The 20524-nt window shown below is 39.0% G+C and overlaps 1 protein-coding gene across 5 annotated transcripts in view; it reads right to left on the bottom strand.

The window, feature by feature from the left end:
- Window positions 1-20524, bottom strand: part of MYRIP (myosin VIIA and Rab interacting protein) — a 194671-nt gene that overhangs the window by 62300 nt on the left and 111847 nt on the right. For all 5 annotated transcript variants that reach the window (XM_089532736.1, XM_089532739.1, XM_089532738.1 and 2 more), the window contains exon 4: window positions 107-243. In XM_089532736.1, the coding sequence (XP_089388862.1) occupies window positions 107-243 (137 nt within the window). The remainder of the gene's footprint in view (window positions 1-106; window positions 244-20524) is intronic.

The raw sequence follows: 20524 nt of genomic DNA, 5'->3' as shown, positions 1-20524 counted from the left end.
AGCAGAACAGAAATGTACATGCTATTGCTATTATGATGCACCCTCAGGATAGCGGTCAAATCTGGTATTCCTCAAAGTGAAGAGAACTCTGTTGTTTTTTCTTTACCTAGCAAGTCAGAAGAAGCTCCACTCTCCAGTCGATGTTTTCTGTATAAGTTCTTCAAGACTTTAGCACTTCCAAAACGCTTGAAACGACTTTTCACGTTATTGTAATACCATTCCAGGGACTGAGCCCTTAAGAGTCTGGGGGAGAAAAAATAAGAAAGGAAAGAAGGAAGGAAGGGAGGTTTTAGAAAATGTAGAATTATTAAAGTAAATTAGCATAATTGAAATTTCTTTCAAAACCAGCTCTATTTTAGGAAAAGTGCACTGTGGGGGAAAAATAGTGAAAAAGCTGCCCTCTTTTAATTATCACCGGGTTTTGTGTAGCACTCTGTCATCTGTTTGCTTTCCTGCAATATGCCTAATTTCCAAATGGATCACATTTTGCAGCCATCAGAGACTGCATAATCTGTTTAAGTATGCTTTTGCAAATAATTATGGTAGAAGTATTTACACCAGTTACTGCTTCTTTGTTTCATTTTGCAAAGTTAATGGAATTCTTTTTTTAATAATGCAAGTCACAGAAAAGGTATTACACTATTTCACACATTCCATACGTATATTTTAAGGCTCTCATTGAGAGCCAGCATGGTGTAGTTGTTTGAGCAACTACAGCTCTGAAGACGAGGGTTTGAATCCCTGTTTGGGATTCACTGGTTGACCTTGGGCAAGTCACACTCTCTTGATCTCAGAGGATGGCAATGGTGAACCTCCTCTGAAGAAACATGCCAAGAAAAACCCATGATAAGGTCACCGTAAGTTGGAAATGACTTGAAAGCACACAACAACAATGCTCTCATTTATGACACACTCTTAAACGCTGGTATTCAGTTGACCTTTGTAGGAATAGTCTTTCTCTTATTTAATATTCCACCTTTACTCAAGAGCTCAAGGAAACATACAAAGTATTATCCTCTTTCCCATTTTTATCCTCACAATAACTCTATGAAGATGAAGCTGAGAAATAGTGACTGGATGAAGATGATGATGATTTTCAAAGATTTATATCGCACCTCTTCTCCACAATGAGATTCAAGGTGGGTTACAATAATTTAAAAAACAGAAGTACAAAAGTTAAAAAAGATTAAACATTATTGATATTAAACATAAGTTAAAACTAGTAAAAAACTGTTTAAAAAAGCATTTCCAGCACACAGGACAACACAAGTAAAATTTATTCACTGAACGCCTGCCTAAATCTTCAGCTGCCAGAAGAAAGACAGCAAGGAGGGGGCCAACCTAAGCTCCCGTAGAAATGACTTCCACTGTCCGGGAAAGCAGCCAAAGGGCTGATAAGGCAGCTAGTTCTCAAACAAACAAACCTCCTCCCAGCACAGCAAAGTCAGTGTAAGCTACACAGTCCTGGAGATTCACAGTAGTTCTACCAAAAGGGATTACCAAGAGAATTGTCAGACGGTCCGAGGTTCAGGGTAACAGATAGGCAGGTCGATGAAGCAGTCCAAGGTCAAGGTTTCCAGGTAGTCAAGACAAGAAGCCAAAGGAGCCAGAGACAGAGTCTTTCCTCTAAAAGAGTCAGATATCCACTGGCAAAGAACCACACATGCTCCAGGTGCTTAAGAAGGCAAGGAGCCGGCCTTCAGCTGTGTCTGATTACGAAGACGCTTCTGATAAAGCCTCCGAGATCTTCGAAGGCACTCTCTTTCTGCTCGACGCTCATTGAAGGTAGGCACACTGCCCAGATCCTCCTCCATGTCCACAGCCTCGGCACCAGGCAAACTTGGCTGCTGAACCTCTGGAGGGGCCATAGACTCTGCTCCAGCAGAACTAGGGCCAGCCTCTGGCTCCTCCATTACAGGTTCAAGCCCCAGGGGCTCTGGCTCCTCCATTACAAGTTCAGGTCCCAGGGGCTCTAGCTCATCCTCTGAGTCCTCCAAGCCATCCTCCAGGCTGGGCATGACATCCACAGTCTGGGAGCAGCCATGGAGAAGGCTCTCTCCCGAGTCCTTACCAACCACACCTGTGAAGGTGGGGGGAACTGAGAGAAAGCCATTTCCTGCCAATCTTAGCACTTGGGCTGGCTTATATAGGGAAATATGGTCCTTCAGATAGTCTGGACTCAAGCCATTTAGGGCTTTAGGTCAAAACGAGCAACTTGAATTCTTCCTGGAAATGGACCAGTACCAGTGCAGCTGTTTCAGCAGGTGAATGACATGATACCTGTAGCCATCCCCAGTTTGCGAACAGTTTCCAAGGGCAACCCCATGTCAGGTACATTACAATAGTCCAACAGGATGTAACCAAGGCATGTGCCACGTTAGCCAGATCTAACATCTCAAGGAATGGGCGTGTAGGCACACTAGTTTTAACTGTGCAAATGCACTCCTGGCCACTGCTGAAACCTGGGTATCGAGGCTCAGATCCTAATCCAGCAGCACACCCAAGCTGCGAACCTAAGATTCCAGGCGGAGTGTAACCCTATCCAACACAGGCTGAATCCCTGGATCTGCCTTCCAAATGACCAGGAGCACCTTTGTCTTACCTGGATTTAGTCTCAATTTGTTCACCACCATCCAGTCCATTACTGACAGCAGACACTGGTTTAGTACAGACGCAGCTTCCTTGGAGTCAGGTGGAAAGGAGAGATAGAGTTGGGTGTCATCAGCATACCGGTGACACCACACCCCAAAACTTCAGATGACTTAACAAGGGTCCACCGTATATCTAATTTTCAATCCATAAGCAGGGGATAGAGAGCACTGATTTTTCAATAAGCAAATTCTCCTTAGAGAGATAATAATGGATTAAGCTAGGTGCACAATATCTTGAACAATCCTAGAAAGTGTTCACAAATCTGGAAAAGAGTAGGCATGAAAGTAAGGTCCCCCTGACTTTTCAGGAAGTACCAAGAAGTCCTTCCAATGCAGAGGTGAAATTGACAAAAGATTGAAATGTTAGGTTTGAAAATTAATTTGACAATGTTTTTGACATTACAAACTAGAAAACTAATTAGAAGCATAAATAAATCATTTGATGCACATCAGAATATTAATTTGGGGCTAGACTTTGCAATTTTCTGAGAAAAGAATGGAGGTGGTCCCAGTTGACCTTAGGGGAACAAATTTTATTACTTCAAAAAGTCTATTTCTCTTCTTTAAAATACCTTCCTCCATCCTGTACTTTTCCCCCCCAACAGAACTACAAATCTCATAATAGTACCATTGCCTGTCTGGCATGTTTGGGAACTGTCAGGTTGGAGAAGGCCATCGCAAAGCAGTGAATGCCATCCTACAGCTTAGTCAATTCAATCTGACATTTATTTAGCATCTCTGTTCTTTCAATTCCCATCAATATTTACACTTTGCTCACCCTTCAAATGCCTTACTTGTTAAATGTCAATAAGAAGTTAAAAATCTATAAGATCTATAAGAAATGTAAATGATTTATTTCAGTTAGAGGGCACTGATCCATGAAATTACAGTAATGTGGGCAGCTACCAAGCTTGGTCAGTGAATTAAGAGTGGAGAAGTCTTAAGTAGAGAGTCTCTGAGTCACATTTCTGCACAACTACTGCTTACTTTTTGCCTCCCCATTCCTAATCAAGAAATGTGGTCTGCAATGATGAGTGTACAGAACATATTTTGCCAGCAGTGAATCCATTCTGGGTTTTCATCCAAACTTTAAGAGAGCTATCCAGGGTGCTAAACCTTTGTATAGGATACAGAACATCAGATAGTCCTTTAAAATATGACCTAAGTCCCAAAATATTTTTGCCAGCTCACTGGCATGGATGCTTATGAATGCTGAACTGCTGCCTATTTACCAATCTCTCATTCTCTTTCTCTCTTCTGATTATTGGAAAATTTATTCTGTAACTCATTTTGTTTGAATATTTTTCAAAAGTCTGGCATTCTGTCTTTATATTAATTTACACAATAAATTCTAAATCGAGGTGCCTATTCTCTGTACATTTTCTAACAGATTACAATGACTCTAAAAGCTTTTCAGCCTCTTAACAGTCTGATAAGTCACCATGTCTTTCTTGATTCCTCCTCTGTGGAAAGGATTTGGAGAAGAGCAGCTATCCTTGTAGAAGATATTACAATAAAGGGCTCATTCAGAAGAGAAATAAGGACACTATGTACTTATTTCAGAATCCTTTAATGTTGACCTGCATTTTAGCAGTCATGAGTTACTGCATTCTGCAAATGCGGCCTTCCCATGTGCCTAGAATAATTAATAATGTCTTTTTCCTGCTCTCTTTCTTCCACTCACCTATATTGCAGTTTATGCTAATTCTCACCATAAAATACAAATTCTCATTTAAAGAACATTAGTCACATTCATTTTAAAAGGAAAGAAATGACACTAGCTTTCTCCCCCACTGGAAAGACATCCATGCTAATTGTTCATAGCCCTACATTCCAAGGCCAGAGATTGTGTTATGTAAAGTAATTATGCAGTCAAATCCTATTACTAAGTATTTTTTAAAAAATTAAAAATATTGTGATTGAGCATCAGGATTATGTGTCATGTGATGAGTCAGTTCATATCTGAGTGCTGCAAAATCTGCCTGAAGACTTGAATGATTAAATGAATGAACTAATGTAAAAGTGGTAGCACTAATTGTGAACAAATCAGATCAGACAAAGGGAGAGTGTAGGGGCAAAAAACTAAAGAATCTGTGCCATCATATAAAAATATTAAAAATACTGATATAAATGAAGAAAGAAAAGAGATATAGAGTGATTCAATACAAGCCATTTTTACTCACCAATTGATATATTTTTCATTCATTTCTATGGAACAAGCAAATAACATCATTTTTATGGAACCAGCAAATAATTTCATCAACACACTGCATTCCAATATGTTCTGTGCTGTCTTTCCAATTTACCCCAGATCTGATTCTCTTTACCTATGTGTATAAAGGTACTTGCAGCGCCAACATACAGCACTGAAAGGAAGATGAAGTGCTGTTAGGTCTTTTAAGGGTGTCTGTATCTCTAGTGGAATATTTCAAAGGAGGAGCTGTGCTAGTCTATTATATCTCAAAACACCAAGGAGCTTCTTAAGACACCTTTCCTTATTATAATATACGGTTTCACGAAATCTCATGTTGGTATATATAGTACACATATTTGTGGACAGAATGTCCACAAAAGGCAAAAGTGATTTTAAATGCAGGATTACTATTAGTCATAATTACCTTAATACAGAGGCAGAAGGGAACTCTCTCCATTGTTTCATAAACAGAAACAATTCCGTTAGTGGTGTGACAGTGTTGAATCTTGTCCATTTTCAACACACTCTCTATCAGTTGCCCAATGTCAGTTTCTTTTCCCAAGAGTAGGGGATTGTTTAAACATGCTCTCATTCTTGACTCTATTTCTTCTTTTATTTGTGTTATTTCATATTAGTTCTCCAGAATCTCACAGAGAAACCGGGGGGGGGGGGGGGGGCTTGTCAGAAACCAGTAATGGTTTTGCAACAACCAGCAGAAGCCCCAGTCCAACAGAAAAAGGTCACAATGGCCCAACAGAGGACAAGATCTATATGCCTATTGCTTTCTCTGATGAACTGAATGTGAATGTTCTCTATTAGTAAGTTGCTAAACTGCACCTGGGGGTTGCAGCCTTTCTAAATGTGTTTTCAGTATGTTTTAAGTGTTTTTAACTGTTTTTAATAATGATTTTTAAAATACTCTTATTTAATTCTTTTTTTTAACTTTTGTGAACTAATGTTTTAGATTGATCTTTTTAAAATTATTGTAACCCACCTTGAATCCCATCTTGAGAGAAAGGCAGGATATAAATTCAATAAATACATAAATAAATAAATAAATAAATAAATAAATCTGGAGGTCTCCATATTCCTCATCCCTGTTGTCAAGTACTGACCCTGTGATCTTCTGCATGCAAACCAGATAGATACTATATGACACTGAGCTATAGTCCTTTCCAAATAAGCCTTATAGGTATGAAGCAATATTCTGATCAAGTGGTGGGAACCTGCATTATACAAACACACATGAAAGGTTAGCAGATAGATTTCATTAAAGGTAGAAATTTGTAATATTTCAAGAACCTTAAATGGATGAGTTTACTGAGTGTGGTTAAATAGTTTTTCAGCACTGTTCTATAGGCATGTAAACTTTGTGTATCATTTTAATAAAATGTACAGAGTTCACTGATAAGCATTCCAAATGGGATGAATACTGTAATAGTTTCCTTTTCAAGAGAAGATGGGAGAACTGGTGGTTGTCTCCAAAATGGTGACATACATGATGGTTAAAATATTAATATTACCAGTGTCAACCCAGTAACCACTCACCTAATAAAGGGACTGAAATTATGTGATTATATACATAAGATACTAATATAAAGGGCTGCATGGTGAATCTGTAAGTTCATTATGGCATTTGCTTTTGCTTTCTCAAAGAAGTTGAATACACAGCTTAGTACTTGGAAATACTTTGTCATTCTCAGAATATATCTAGAAATTAGAATCTAATCTTCTTAATATATATCTACAAACAAAAGTTTGCATTTCTTTCAAGGTACAGTACTTTAAATGAATAGGAACCATCATGTTTCATACTTCCAATGACCCAATAAGTAAAATGAAGATGAGAGAAATTGACTTTCTAATGTTCCCTAATGAGCTTCACGCTGACTAATACTCTGAACTCAAATTCTCTGTTTCCACAAAGCGATGTTCACCCATATTACCCTATATTCATTTGCTCTTTTTTGAAAAACAGAAGACACAAGTAAATTCTAGCACATTCATTTATTTTGTTAAAATGTTTTTTTATATCTCCCATTTCACTGTATTCTTCACTTTTGTGGAATGGCAATTGCTATGACAAGGAGCTGAGCAGCATGTCTATGATCACATTAAATGTACCGAATGCTGACAAGCATAGCCAAATGTTACAGAGTTATCTCGGATCTGGAATATCATTAAAAGGTATTATGCAATTAGCAGTTTACTCTTCCTGTAACATCAAGAATCATAAAATGATTAAATTGTTTGTAAACTTTGTTCCATTACTACACTGTCACAATTCATTCTGTCATGTCTATGCTGTAAGGAACATCAGCACCAATCCATCTATGACATGATTGATGTCTCAGGTAGCTACAACACATTCAGATGTGTCCAAGTTTCAAAGATGCTCTGTGATTTATCTACCTAAGCAAAGGAGGAAGAGCCAGTCCTACCATTAGGCAAAGTGAGGTAGCCTTCCAAAGGGACGATTTTTGGTTGCATGAAAATACAGCAGAGAGTTAGTTATTAATGCATTTGCCTCACTGATTTTAATGAGCCTACTATGATTAAATTTGGATCCAGCTCACTGTATTTTTATCACCAAAAAAGAGAGAAAGGTGCTTGCAATATTTTCTGTCCCAGGAGACATATTACAGAATTTTATTGTGGTCTAAAGAAACAGAAAGCTATCAATATATATTGCAATATATAACAATTCAATTAAAAAAGAAAAAGGCATTGCTTGCTGAATGAATGCTGGTAGGATGGGTGGACTTGCTATCCAATTACTCCTTTTTAGCTTTATTTGCATTTTAAAATAATGTACGGGGAGGGGAGACCCACAAGAAAATCAAACCAAACAAGTGGTTTCATTTAAATGTCCAATGTATTATTCATTATGTGCTGAAAGTAGACCCTACTTTAATCCTTAAGATACAACTTTCATGTAGTAATTAGGTCTCCAAAGACCATTAAAACAGTTGCGATGAGAAGATCAAGGCAACCATTTAAGAATAAATTTTCAGCCCCATGAGTAAGAACTGTATCTTGTGGGTCTTAGTTTCAATCTGTTTTACTGCATAAACACAGCATAGGCTGGATACTTGCTGCTGGAGAACACTAAGCTTTGAACGCTGAAACATCATCTCAGAAAGTTTTATGAAAATACAAATCAAATTTAAACTGATTAGGACCATTGGTCCATCCAGGCTTGTGCTCCTCCCTCTCTTTTTCCAGTAGCAGCTAGTGGCTCCTGTGTAATTGGGGAGGTAAATCCATTCTTGACATTCGGCTCAACTTTAAATGAGCTATTTGTCCTTCAAATAGATTCAGCACCTTTAAAGTGTGAGCTAAACCTAAGAATTGATCCACTACCTTAATGATATGGGAGCCACCATCCACCAATGTATTCTTCTTGGATGGAGATGCCAGCAATTCAGGTTGGGAATTTCTGCATGCAACGCTTGAACTCTGCTAATAAGCTGTGGACACACCCGCCTCAGTGTTTTCCCTCTTCACAGATTCTTCTTCTTTGGCAAGACTAAGAAACATGTGTCCCTTCAAATGTTATTGCACTGCAAAAGCACCATAGGCAATTATGAGGTCAGCAGAAGTCTAACATTTGGAGAATCAACATGTTCTTCATCCATGCTCTATCAATACATTTATGTCTAAACACTGTCAAGAATCAAGAAAATGTGGAGGAAGAAATAACCATGAGTTGAAGAAGTAAAAACCAAGAATCAAATTTATTAATACAGGTATTAATTTATCTTACTTAGATCATTGGCGGCTATACAATCTTTTTATTACATAAAAGGCAACCAGGATATTCTAGCGGCTTTAAACATTTACAAAGCCAAATTAAGACCACAATTACTTTACAGCATATTCGCCTGGATTCTAGCCTTTAATAAGGAGATTGAATGTTTGCAGACACATTTTTTCAGGAGACTATTATCTGTACCGTCATGTGTACACCATCTGACTCTCTGTGTGGAACTGGGATTGAATGATCTTGAAACTGAAGCCTGGTTGATAACTTATAGGTTTTGGTTTAAGATACATTTCCAGCCTAATAAATCTAGTCTTTTATGGTTCCTACTATCTGACGTTTACTATGCTAGTTGGGCTAAATTTTATGAAAGTAAAGTAATTTCTGTAGGTTTAAATGTTGATTCTCTCCTTTTACTGACCAAAAAGGAGTGTCTTGAATCTATTAGAGTCTGCCCTGCAGTGAGAGAATATCAATTGACATATCCAACTCCTCCCAGAGTGTGTTCTCCAGCAATGCTCGGTACCCCTCCCTTGCAGGGTAGGATAGCAGACTATTTTCAAACCCTTTCACTGCTGGTGTCGAGGAAGGCCTTTTTGTTTGCAAGACTTGAATGTACACCCCTCAAATGTGACCAAGGGCAGATATCTGCAGACCCCATTTTTGAATCGTGTATGTCACTGTGATCAAGCTCCAGATGTTCTCCATCATATTGTATTGCTTTGTCCATTGTATATAATGCCAAGGGAAAAATTGTTAAGGTGGTTATTGGAAATGAATATCTCTTTGAATGGGTTATCAGTGGAATATTTATTGGAAGATCGGAACCTACACATTACCTGGTTAATGGCCAATTTTCTGGTGGAGGCAGCAAGATTATGGTTTAAATTTTAAAACAATCCTGAAGTTTTATTGTAAATGTTGTAAATGCATGTTGTTTTTCTATGCTTAATAAAGGTTGACTGAGTGACTGACATCTTACTTATTAAAATATTTATATGCTGCCCTGTATCTGAAAATCCTAAAGGAGCTTACAATAAAATAAATGTAAAGCAATATATAATAATGATTAATTTTTAAAAAATAGGAAACAGTTTATCAATTAAGACGAGATGAATTAAAATAGGCTAAAACAAATTTAAATAGTAAACAGCCATAAGACATGTGCAATGCATCCTAGATAAAATTAGGCCTGAAGAATTTAATAAAAAGCCAAGTTTTATTTTGGCACTAAAATGATCCCATGGACGCTGGTGAAAGGAAAAGTCATTCCTGATGCATTTTGGAAAAAGTTTTCAACTGGTTTCGGGAAAGCTCAAAATATTTTGTTTACTTAGGCAAGGCTTCCCTGACCTGGTTGTTTCATTTCAGAGGGGCATATTGTTACCACCAACCATCTTAAACTGAATATGGAAAAATGATAATCTTGTTATTTTAGCCTGATAATTCCCTAGCCCTACTTTCATGCTCTCCACTGTTTTTGCAGGTTACACAATAGTTTTTGATTTGGTTGCTAGGAACCTCAGAGTGCTGATGGATGATCATTTGTCCCTGAGCCCCTTTATTGGACTGACAGCAAAGACATGCATTTTCCATCTTTTGAACATTCATAGAATCTGTAAGTTCTCAACCATCAAGACTGATCCACACTTTGGCTATGTCACCTGCATGAGGCATGTAAATCACTTTGGTTATGTCACACTTGGGTTACTGTAATAGCCTACTGGTAGATTGGTCTTCTTGCTCTCTTCTCCCTCTGACATTAATTCAGAACAGTGATATCCAGGATGTTTTAATTCTCCCTAAATATTCACATGTTTCTTCCCCAGTAGATCTCTTAACTGGCTACCAGCTTAGGCCAAGATATGTTTGAAACTTTTGCTTCTGGTATTTAGGGCTCTGGGTTATAATTCTTGTCTCAGGATGATTGTGTCAGGATAACTGTACTTTTGGTTGGCACTTATTGCATGATGTTGTTCCTATTCTGTGGGAGATCAATGGCAAGGTGGGCTAATGGCACCCTCATTCTCTCTCTCTCTCTCTCTCACACACACATACAGAGTCACACATGCCTGAAAATGAACGAGGAAAAGCCAAAAGACGCTTAACAGTTTAGGAAAGCATTAACACCCTTCTTCTTTCTTGTTGTGTCTTCCTTCAGACATACTAATCAGTACATGAGGACAGATCAGAGGGACAGAAGTAACTGTCCACTTTTACTGGCCATCAATTAGTTTAGATTGGAGGACTCCCAAGGAAAATAAAGAGGGAGACCTTTTTAAAGGTAACCCTGGTTTCATTTACAGTATATTTCTGTGCTGAGGAATTTTTCTATGTGTGTGCCAAACTAGGAAAAGGGGCAGTACTTAGTGGTAGTGGGTGAGCAATGCCAAATGCTGTGTGTGATAAGGGTTTTGCAGGAATGAAATCTCTAATGCTGGGGAAATTATGAAAGTGCAATAGGAAAGAGAGCAGTCCTGACTGGGTTGTGCTTTTGAAAACAGCACTGATTTAATGGGAGAAGAGGCTCATGTGACCAGGCTTTCATTGTCTTTGTCTCTGACTGTACATGTTTGATGTTCTGCCTTTTGGTGGGAAGGGTATTATAAAAGTTTTTAAAATATTTCATTATTATTATTTTTTTTAAAAAATGGTGTGCTACCTATCAGGACAAAGAATCTTCCCAAAGTGGCTCATGATCATGAAACAAATTTAAAAAAGAGACATGCTATGCAACTCATTTTAATTTAGAATGGTAAGTGCTAACAACATTTTTTAACATTATTAATTGTTGAGACCAGGCAAGATATGACAATGGGCCCGAACAGACATGCCAAAATTAAGCTGCTTCAGGTCACTTTCAAGGTATGCTGTTTAAATGGCACATGCATCTTAAGAGGCCAGAAGCTGTGCCAAAGCTGCGCTCCAGTCCTTATGATTGGAGCATGGCTTTGGTGTGGCTTCCAGACTCTTAGGACACATGTGTCATTTAAACAGCACACTTCCAAAGTGGCCCAAAGCAGCTTTATTTTGGTCTGTATGTTTAGGCCCAATATTTACAATACCTGCATTTTTAAATGCAACAGTGCAGTTCATTGTTTAGATAAAATATTCAGTATCGTACTTCAGAATATAAGTCACGTAGCATACTTCGTCATCATTTATATTGGAAATACCACTATAATATAAAATTTCTCATGAAACAGATTAGGGGACTTGCAGACTAGCTGAAAAGTCCAATAATTTGTCTCTGCATTTTCTGATTTTATACTGGGTAAAAATAAACTGATCTGGGGAGTGATCCTACCAGAGCCGATAGAAAATATTTTGGGATGAACAAAATGTGTATGGCTCTCCAAAATGAAATGGGAAAGAACAAATGGGAAAGAACAGGAACAAAATTTTGGCCCTCCTGGTCTTTTTAATCAAGCTGGATGTGCCCTCATTTAAAAAAAAAACAACAGCTACAGTTATGCAAGAATTCTTTTGTCTTCTATTTGTATATTTCAAATGCTGATATGCTTATGAAACTAATGTCTGCAAAAATTATATCCACTGTTGATATGTGAAAGGATACAAATAATAAAAATGCACAGTTCTTTAACACAGAGGATGTAAAGCAAAACAATAGATGGAGCACAGATTAATCATTTTTAATTATCCAAGAATAAGGTTTTTTTTAATGCAAACTACTTATCTGCCCAAGGATTTTTGAAAAATAGCAAAACAAAAAACTGTTCTCGAAGCACAAAACTACCTCCGAAAGAGATACAAGGTCACCCCCATTTAAAAAAAATGTAAGTAAGGATAAACTGTGCAAATTGTATAAGCCTGATTAGAAATACGATCCAATGATTAATATACAACAATAGATAGCATAAAGACAATAGCGTGATAAGAGGTCTGTTCCTCACTTCAAGAACACATTGCTAAGGAAGGAAGGAAGAAAAAGAAGGAAAGAAAGAAAAAGGATAATCCCATCTATGGAGAGAACGAAAGCTCTCATCAGTGGTAATAATAAGATTGACTAAAATTCAGTTCAAGAGCTTTTAGCTTACCAAAATTTCCCCAACCCCTGCTTCTGCTCAGATTAAACCTTTACCTCTAAACACTTCCTCCTTCATCCTGGAAGTCCAGCTTTTGCAAAAATAGAGATGTACGTCTGATTATAGAAAATGGGTACATCCTATTCCATCCTCCCACTCTAAGATGCTATGTTCATTTTGAGAGTCCAAACTGTTCAAGGGAATATATTGTCTAAGTTGGGGTAGGGGGTGCATTTGATAATCAACCAGCTCAATAAATGTTAATCTCAGCTGTCACAAACGGAAGCTCTGACCCTGAGGTACATCCTGCTTTTAAGAAACTCAGAAAACTCAAGTATTGTCAGTGCTGGGAATTCATGACCCAATGGTATGGCAGGACATTATAATATTCCAGCCTGAATCTCTGGCGGGATACAGACGGGCAAAAAGGGGTGTATTCATGACGTCATGAAGGTAGAGCCTTCAGACGGCCCTTACCTGAATGCCGCCATGAACACGCCCCCCGCACGCCCCAAGCGGGAAGAGGCGGCATTAAAAAGGTGCTGCTTTTCTCCGCTTCTTTTCCGTTTGATGCGCAGCTGCGCAGCTCCGTCTGTAAGCTGCTGCACCGGTACGCCAGAACTGCTACGCCGCTAATTTAAGTTGCCCATTTAAAAGCTCCGAGTCAGCTGCGTCGCATAATGAGTCGGGGTCCTGGAACATGCGCAGTTTGCAGTCAGGCTTTAATTGCAGCGTCAGCTGCCATGCAGGTGTGGAAGCTGCAGCACAGCTGCAGCGCATTTTAAGACTCGTAACCCTAACCCTAACCCTAACCCTAGAGCAACATGTACGCATGTGCTGCTTGGAAAGTTTGGACTTTAAAGTGAGCCCCTACACACATTCCTGTGCCATTTTCACCTAACAATAAAAACCGCTAAAACTAAATATTTACATATGTACAGGGGAGGTGATGGGGGATGGCAGGGGGACATCGGTGGCAGTGGCGACAGCTGTGGCTGTGCATTGCAGATTCAGCAGGAGCGCGGGGACCAAAGGAGAGGAGGCATCCATGATGCTGGTGACACTGGCAAAGTGCAAGCGGACAAGGATGCCAACACCATCTGATCACCAGCTGGCAGGAGACCACCATTGTTCTTGGGCAGAGCGGGGGAAAAAGTTTTAAAGGGGCTTGGGCACTTTAAATGTGCCCATAGGCTTTCTGCCGCCGCTGCTTAGTGCTGCAGCTGCGCAGCTGCGCATCCGCCAGCCGGCAAAGGAAAAAAAAAGCCCCGTTTTTGGCCGCCCGTGAGGAAGCTGCCTCTCTCTTTGCAGCGTCCTCCGAGGCGGCGGTTTGGAAACTGCGGGTCAGAAACAGCCCCAGGTGAGGCGTCTTCACTGCCCCCCATGTGGAAGCCCCATCTCCTGAGCCACGCCCCCGGGGTGGGCAGTCTGGAGGCTCCGTATTCAGCAGAATACACCTCCAAGACGTCTTCCCCTGCCCGTTTGTATCCCGCCACAGAGTGCAATCCAGTCGATACTGATCTTGCAGTAGCTCCAGAAATGTGCCCTAACACATTAGATTCCATTTCAGTCCCTGTATGGCTAAAGTTGTAGAGAGAAGCAGAGTTCCCTCAGCAAATGCAAACAGCATCTTAAATTATGGAGAGAGGGAGGAGTGTACAAGTCTATGCCGTCTATGTATTTTGTTATACTTTTATAGTACAGTATGTATTTTATGTGCAAATAAGCATCTAAACATGCTATAAAAGAATGCAATTCTAGTTTTGCTCCTAAAAAGCACAGCTAATGTCTTCAACATTTTGTGCAGTTTGCAAGCAGAATGTGATTTCAAGGGCTATGAAACCACTGGGAAACTGTTATTTTTGCTTTTTATTTATTCTCCCTCCCCATGAGCCATTAATTGGAAACATGATGCATTTAAATTTATGTCTTTTTCCAGAAGTGCTGCATGTGCATAGCATCCCCAACCAGGAACCAGATGCTAGAAATATTAATTTTGTAAATTTCTCAGATGCCTAATAGAATAAAGAAAGGTAGAAGAGGCCTCTTTACCATTGAAAATCAAGAGAAAAAAACACATACCATCACATTTACAAATAATAATGAGGATTATAATCCCAGTTTACCTAACCAAAAGTGGCTAGAAGTTTGGGCTCACATACAGATTAATTCTGGATGCTTGTGTGCTATTATTGGGGACCTTGGTAAAATTAAACCTATTTTTATTTCTATTTACAATTCATTCCTTCATTCTTTGGAACATGCTGCAAAGCAAATAGAGCCATATAAACTGTTAACTGTCTGGTATAATAAGAAACTGGATTTTAGATGCTTCAGTTTGTTTTTCCTTGAAAATACAGGGAGAAAACTGATGCTATGATAGCATGAGGCATATGTTACAATGCAAGCTGTGCCAATTTCTCTACACAGGGAACATTCATCTATATAATTATTTATTATATATCCTGCCTTTCTCTAAAAATGAGATTCAAGGCAGCTCAAGTATGGCATGAGCAGGAATGAGAGGGCTGGTCTAAGACATTTTGCTATCTGAGGCAAAGCAGCCACCCTGAGTCACCTTGACAGTTGAAGTGAATTTAGCCCAAGTCTGGTCAAGTCACTTTAGCACAGTGGTGGGCGAAGTGTGGCTTGCAAGCTGCATTCTGCCCCAGAGCCACCTTTGTGGTTCCCAGGACTCCCCAGGGCTAAAGGAAATTAGTACTTGAGTCTAAAGAACAACAGCTAAACAGTAAAAGAAACCTCTTGATCTAAAAGGTCCACCTCCATCAATTGATTACCTAATAATCTGCTGCCTTTTCATGATTGCCCCTCCAAAAAGCCACCCAAGGTACCACTGTTAGGGCTGTCCTTGCTTCCTCACCAAATTCCTAGTCCTCCCCATTTGTTTCTATACTGCTTATCAGTGCACTTAAACCTTCTCTAAGTGGTTTACAACACATAAGCTAATTACCTCCAACAAGCTGGGTATTCATTTTAGCAACCTCAGAAGGATGCAAGGCTGAATCAACCCTGAGCCCCTGGCTGGTACTGAACATGAGTGGTTTGTGAGTTAGTGGCAGCAGTACAGGCATTTAACCATTGTGCCACCAGGGAAGGGGGCAAAGGAGCAGCCACAGCAAAAGAGGCAGCGAGGCAGGGACAAAGAAAGAGGCTGGGACAGTGAGCAAACTACCCAGGACTATGGCAGCACCCTTCATAATCTCTCGCTGTCCTCAAGAGGGCTGAGGAGGGGTGGGATGTCGTGGATATTCACAGTTTTTCTACTTTCGTGGGGGTCCTGGGCCCCTAATCCCCACAAATGTGGAAAACCATCTGTAATTTGGAGGAGGGGAAAGATTTGCCACCCCAGCCTACTTATGGTTTAAATGCTCCCCTCCCCAATTTATGTGATGTTGGTAATTATTCATTTCTGTCCCAAGGTCTGCTACTCTTAGGTCTAGTTTTTCTATCACTTGCAGTGTAGCAAGCCAAAGCAAAACAAAACACCAAACCAAACAAGAACATTTTTCTCCAGGAAACTGTGGAAGACTAAATCTTTCTAAAGTCTTCCTTGGCTGAGACATTTGGCTTGGCCCCAGAAGTCAAAGCCTCTTTGCACAACCTCTCAGTTCCGTTCATGGCCAGAAAGTGCCACAAAACGTAGGTGAGCAGTAGCAAAAAGGACAGAATCGACTGAAATGCCCTTTGAGTTCAAGACAAGTTATTCAAAGGCTACAAGGAGGTCACTGGAGAGAAATGCATAGGAAACTGTATAGGAAACACAATGGCTTTTAAGTTCAGTTGCCTTGCAACACTGTATTTATCTGCTGTCAATAAACTGACTGATCTTCATTAAAAATTTACCAGGCTCACTAGCTCTCCAGATCTATCTATTCTCAGTCAGTTCTAATAAAATAAAAGAAAGTAAGTGATTTAGCAAGGTTTGAGCAACTTGATACCATGGTAAGAAATGGGACATTCCAGGGTATCCCTTATAATGAACAAACTGTATTTGTGGTGACCATGAAATTGAGGATCTAGCACGCATTTTGTTTCGATGTAATCTGTACCAACAGGAAAAGGACCAATACCTTGATTCCTATATTAAACTAACAATATTCTGGGATACTCACATCAGAATATCATACTTTATGAGTGGACAAGATTCAAAAATATCTCTTGCCACAGCAAGGTTCCTTCATAAAGCATCACAGTTGAGATCTAGATATGTGTGGATGATTGGTGTTAACTGTAAGGGTGATGAAGAGATTTGACATATGACGACGGATATTTTATGTTATTTCTACCTCCCATTTTAATTCTATTTTACTTCCCATGGTAACTATCTTACACATTACTGTTCGATCGTGTAAACATTTTATTCTTACCTGTTTATTTGTATATTTTTTAGTAATTACTGTATATTTTTAGATTTGTATAGTCTGTATATAAGCTGTGCATGTTCAGGCTATTCATATGTATCTATTTTGTATTGTGGTTTATTGCACTTAGTGCACTATAATAACATTTCATATATATGTGTGTGGCATTGCTTGTATTACTATGTTTTGAGTATTGTGAAACCGCCCTCAGGCTATGCAATAAACTTGTTTATTTATTTATCAATGTACATTTTAAAAAATCTATCAGGAATGAGACAGGCAAGTTTCTGGGCTACAGAGACAACTGGTACTCCTAACATCTTCTTACTGCGTGAACAGGAACTTCAAGTATGTCCTAGGAATGGTTGCTTTTCTTTAACAAAAATTGTGGCATTTAAAACTTTGCAATCTAATCACGGGTTTCTTCCAGCTGCTTCCATAACACATGAGTTTGAGCTTATATAGAGATTTATGCCCTTCAGGGGTGGCTAGGAATGTGACTGCAGAAATTTCTGAAGCTGAGAATCTCATTCCATTTTTATCCAGTAAATGGAAGGAGCTTCAGAAATTTCTGCAGTCAGATTTCTAACCACCTCTGAAGGCCATTATATACATACATACATACATACATACATACATACCGTACATAGGATGAAAGGCATTGAGGTTTTTCTAAAATAAAACAGCCATCTATTAAGCACTTTGAGACATGTCTCCAGTTTTTCATGTGGATCCTTTTGGATGCTCTCTGTGATGTTCCTCTGAATATCAAGATGCTGTTAAAGGCACAAGAACGGGGCCAAGGACAAGGGGTGGGGACAGGTGGCCTTCCTGGCTATAATTTTCTGCAAGAAAAAGGAGCAGAGTAACTCACCGAATCAATGTTCTTATCTCAACTGAAATCTGTGAAAGATGTAACCTAGTAGGGCTTGCAAGCAACTGGCACTCAAGGATTTTATAGCTTTGGGTTAGCTATAGAGGCAAGTACTCTAATTAGCTGGCTATGTAAAGACAGCTAAGATGTTTAATACAATGGTGATAAGCTGCATTAAACATGCTTAGCATTCATTCTGATTAATTCAGATATACTGAATTGCTCAAACAGTGCTAGAGCAAATAAGAAATCTTCACTTTACAACACTGTACATTACTCAAGTGATCTTTTCTTCACAGTTCCTTTGTGTAAAAATGAGGCTCTTCTATTTAAAACATTGGAAATATAGTTATCTTTATGGCTGCTGATTTCATGTGAAAATGAAAAGCTATGAGCCCCTACCCCTGTGAGTTCTCCCATTTAGGTTTTAACAGATCTGTTTTCAATTCCCCACAAATACTGTAGAAGTTGCTCATCTCTTCATTGCATGGCTACATTTTTAAGAAATGCTTTTGGTTAATATAATTTTGAAAAGCCTTCATATGATCAACAAATAGTTATTTGTGTGGCCAGCTTTTAGTTTTCAGATTTAATCCCTATAGTTTTTAAATATAATAGCAAGATTCACATCGCAGCCTGACCCGGAATTACTGCCAACCTGAATACAATAAGAAATCCAAGCAAAGAGTGTGCCTGCCCATCTCTCAGACTGTGGGTGCCCATGTAAAACCTATATCCAAAGGTCCCCATTCTCTCAGTAGAATTTCAGAGCCTAGTACATTGAATCTATGTTGTTTCAGGGCAGCTGCAAAGCTTTGTAGATGAACATCAAGAAATATTACTTTAAAAAGAAAAGGTATCTTCTTTAAAACAGCAGCAGAATAGCAAAATAGCCTTTGTTAGGTGCCCTGCCCTCTTCTGAAAACTTTCTCCAAATCTCCTTTCTCTCTCAGTCTTGCTCACTGAAACAGAGTGAAATCAGTGTTGCCTCTCAGCACTGCCACATGCTTGGAAGAAACCCAAATTTGGAGCATATTTTCTAGCGTTTCCAGTTATCTCCTACTCTATCTTCTTAAAACTACAACCTGGGGTAGTTCACCACAACATGGTGAAATATTTATCTTCTCAAAAATAAGCCACATTGACTTTAATGCTGTTTACTTTTGAGTTAGTCGGTAGTCATGCTAACATTAGGACAAGACAGCAATGCATTGGCTCTCTTACTGGGTTGCCAGAATGGATTGCAGAATGCATTTGGCTGGAGAGGGAACAAGGGGGATAAGGTGAACATTATGCAAGCACTATCAGAAAAAACATGATATAGTGGTTGGAACACTGGACTACGACTCTGGAGAAAAGGGTTCAATTCCTTGCTCAGCCATAAAAACCCACTTGGTAACCTTGGGCAAGTCACATACTCTCAGCCCCAGTAACCCCCATAATAAGGTCACCTTAGGGTTGCCATAAGTTGGAAACAACCTGAAGGTACATAACAACAACAACAACCTTAAAGAAAGGTGTTATTCTATGTTTATGCAGACCTTTCACTAGGGTATATATGTTAACACAAACAAAAATGCTCAGAGGCAGTAAGTACCATCTTACAACTGTTTACTCCGACTTGAATAGAATGCAATGCAACGTGTACTGCAAATTCTTTTAACAAAGTGATACAACTCCACTTTGTGGTGGTCTTGCAAGCACTTGCCATTTCCTCCGAAGTACTGTAACATCACTTTTGTATGTTTTTAATTATACTATTCTTTTAAACTGTAAGGTGCTCTGAGTCCCAGTTTTGTGGAGGGAAAAACTGGGATATTAATACCCAGTTTTATTTACTAATAATAATAAATAATATAACACACACAGCAACATCCTCCATAGAGATGTTACAAACAGTAAAAGCACTGCATGGCATGCATTCAAGAATAAACAATTCCATTATATAAAACATTACTGGCACTACAATCCATCCCATACGAATGGACCTAAATACAGAATATACTGTAGAATCACTTCTGAAAGATAAGTTCTCACATTAAAAAAAACATTATGAAAAAAACGGAGAAAACATGATACTTGAATGAGAGTTATTCTGGCCCTAACAAGCTAAGAGGCAGCATAATTTGCATTTTGTCGCTGCATGTGTCCTATATATGTTTCTGATCATAGGGATTCAGTAAGCATAGTTAGCTGAATATACTACAGAATCCTTTGCGTATCTTCACAAGGCAGCTGGGAGCTTTGGAAAGTTGGGACTGTGATTATGCACATTACACATAAGTCCCTTACTCATGTTATCTCTGCTCCTATGTATATGACTTTCTGGATAATGTTTATATTGCTTCAAAATATAGACTGTAGGCTTCAGGTTACAATGATGACTGGCACTTCAATTTAAATATGGAGGGTAATAGTAGGAAAACATTTTTAATGGGTGGAACTATAGGAAGTAGGAGAAGCTCTGGATATGTGGACATGAGTATGGTGAGAAGGACTTTTGGCACTTCCATGTTTCAAAAACACTAGTCATCCCTACCTTCAAAACCGTCTCTTAGCCCACCTCTCAGTTCCTACATAAACAAGCTGATTTTTTATTCTGACATTACTGTTG

This window comes from Sceloporus occidentalis, unplaced genomic scaffold (assembly GCF_023333645.1).
Source record: "Sceloporus occidentalis isolate IW3139 unplaced genomic scaffold, rSceOcc1.0.p SCAF_7, whole genome shotgun sequence".
NCBI lineage: Eukaryota > Metazoa > Chordata > Lepidosauria > Squamata > Phrynosomatidae > Sceloporus > Sceloporus occidentalis.
This window is presented reverse-complemented; position numbering and strand designations above follow the sequence as displayed.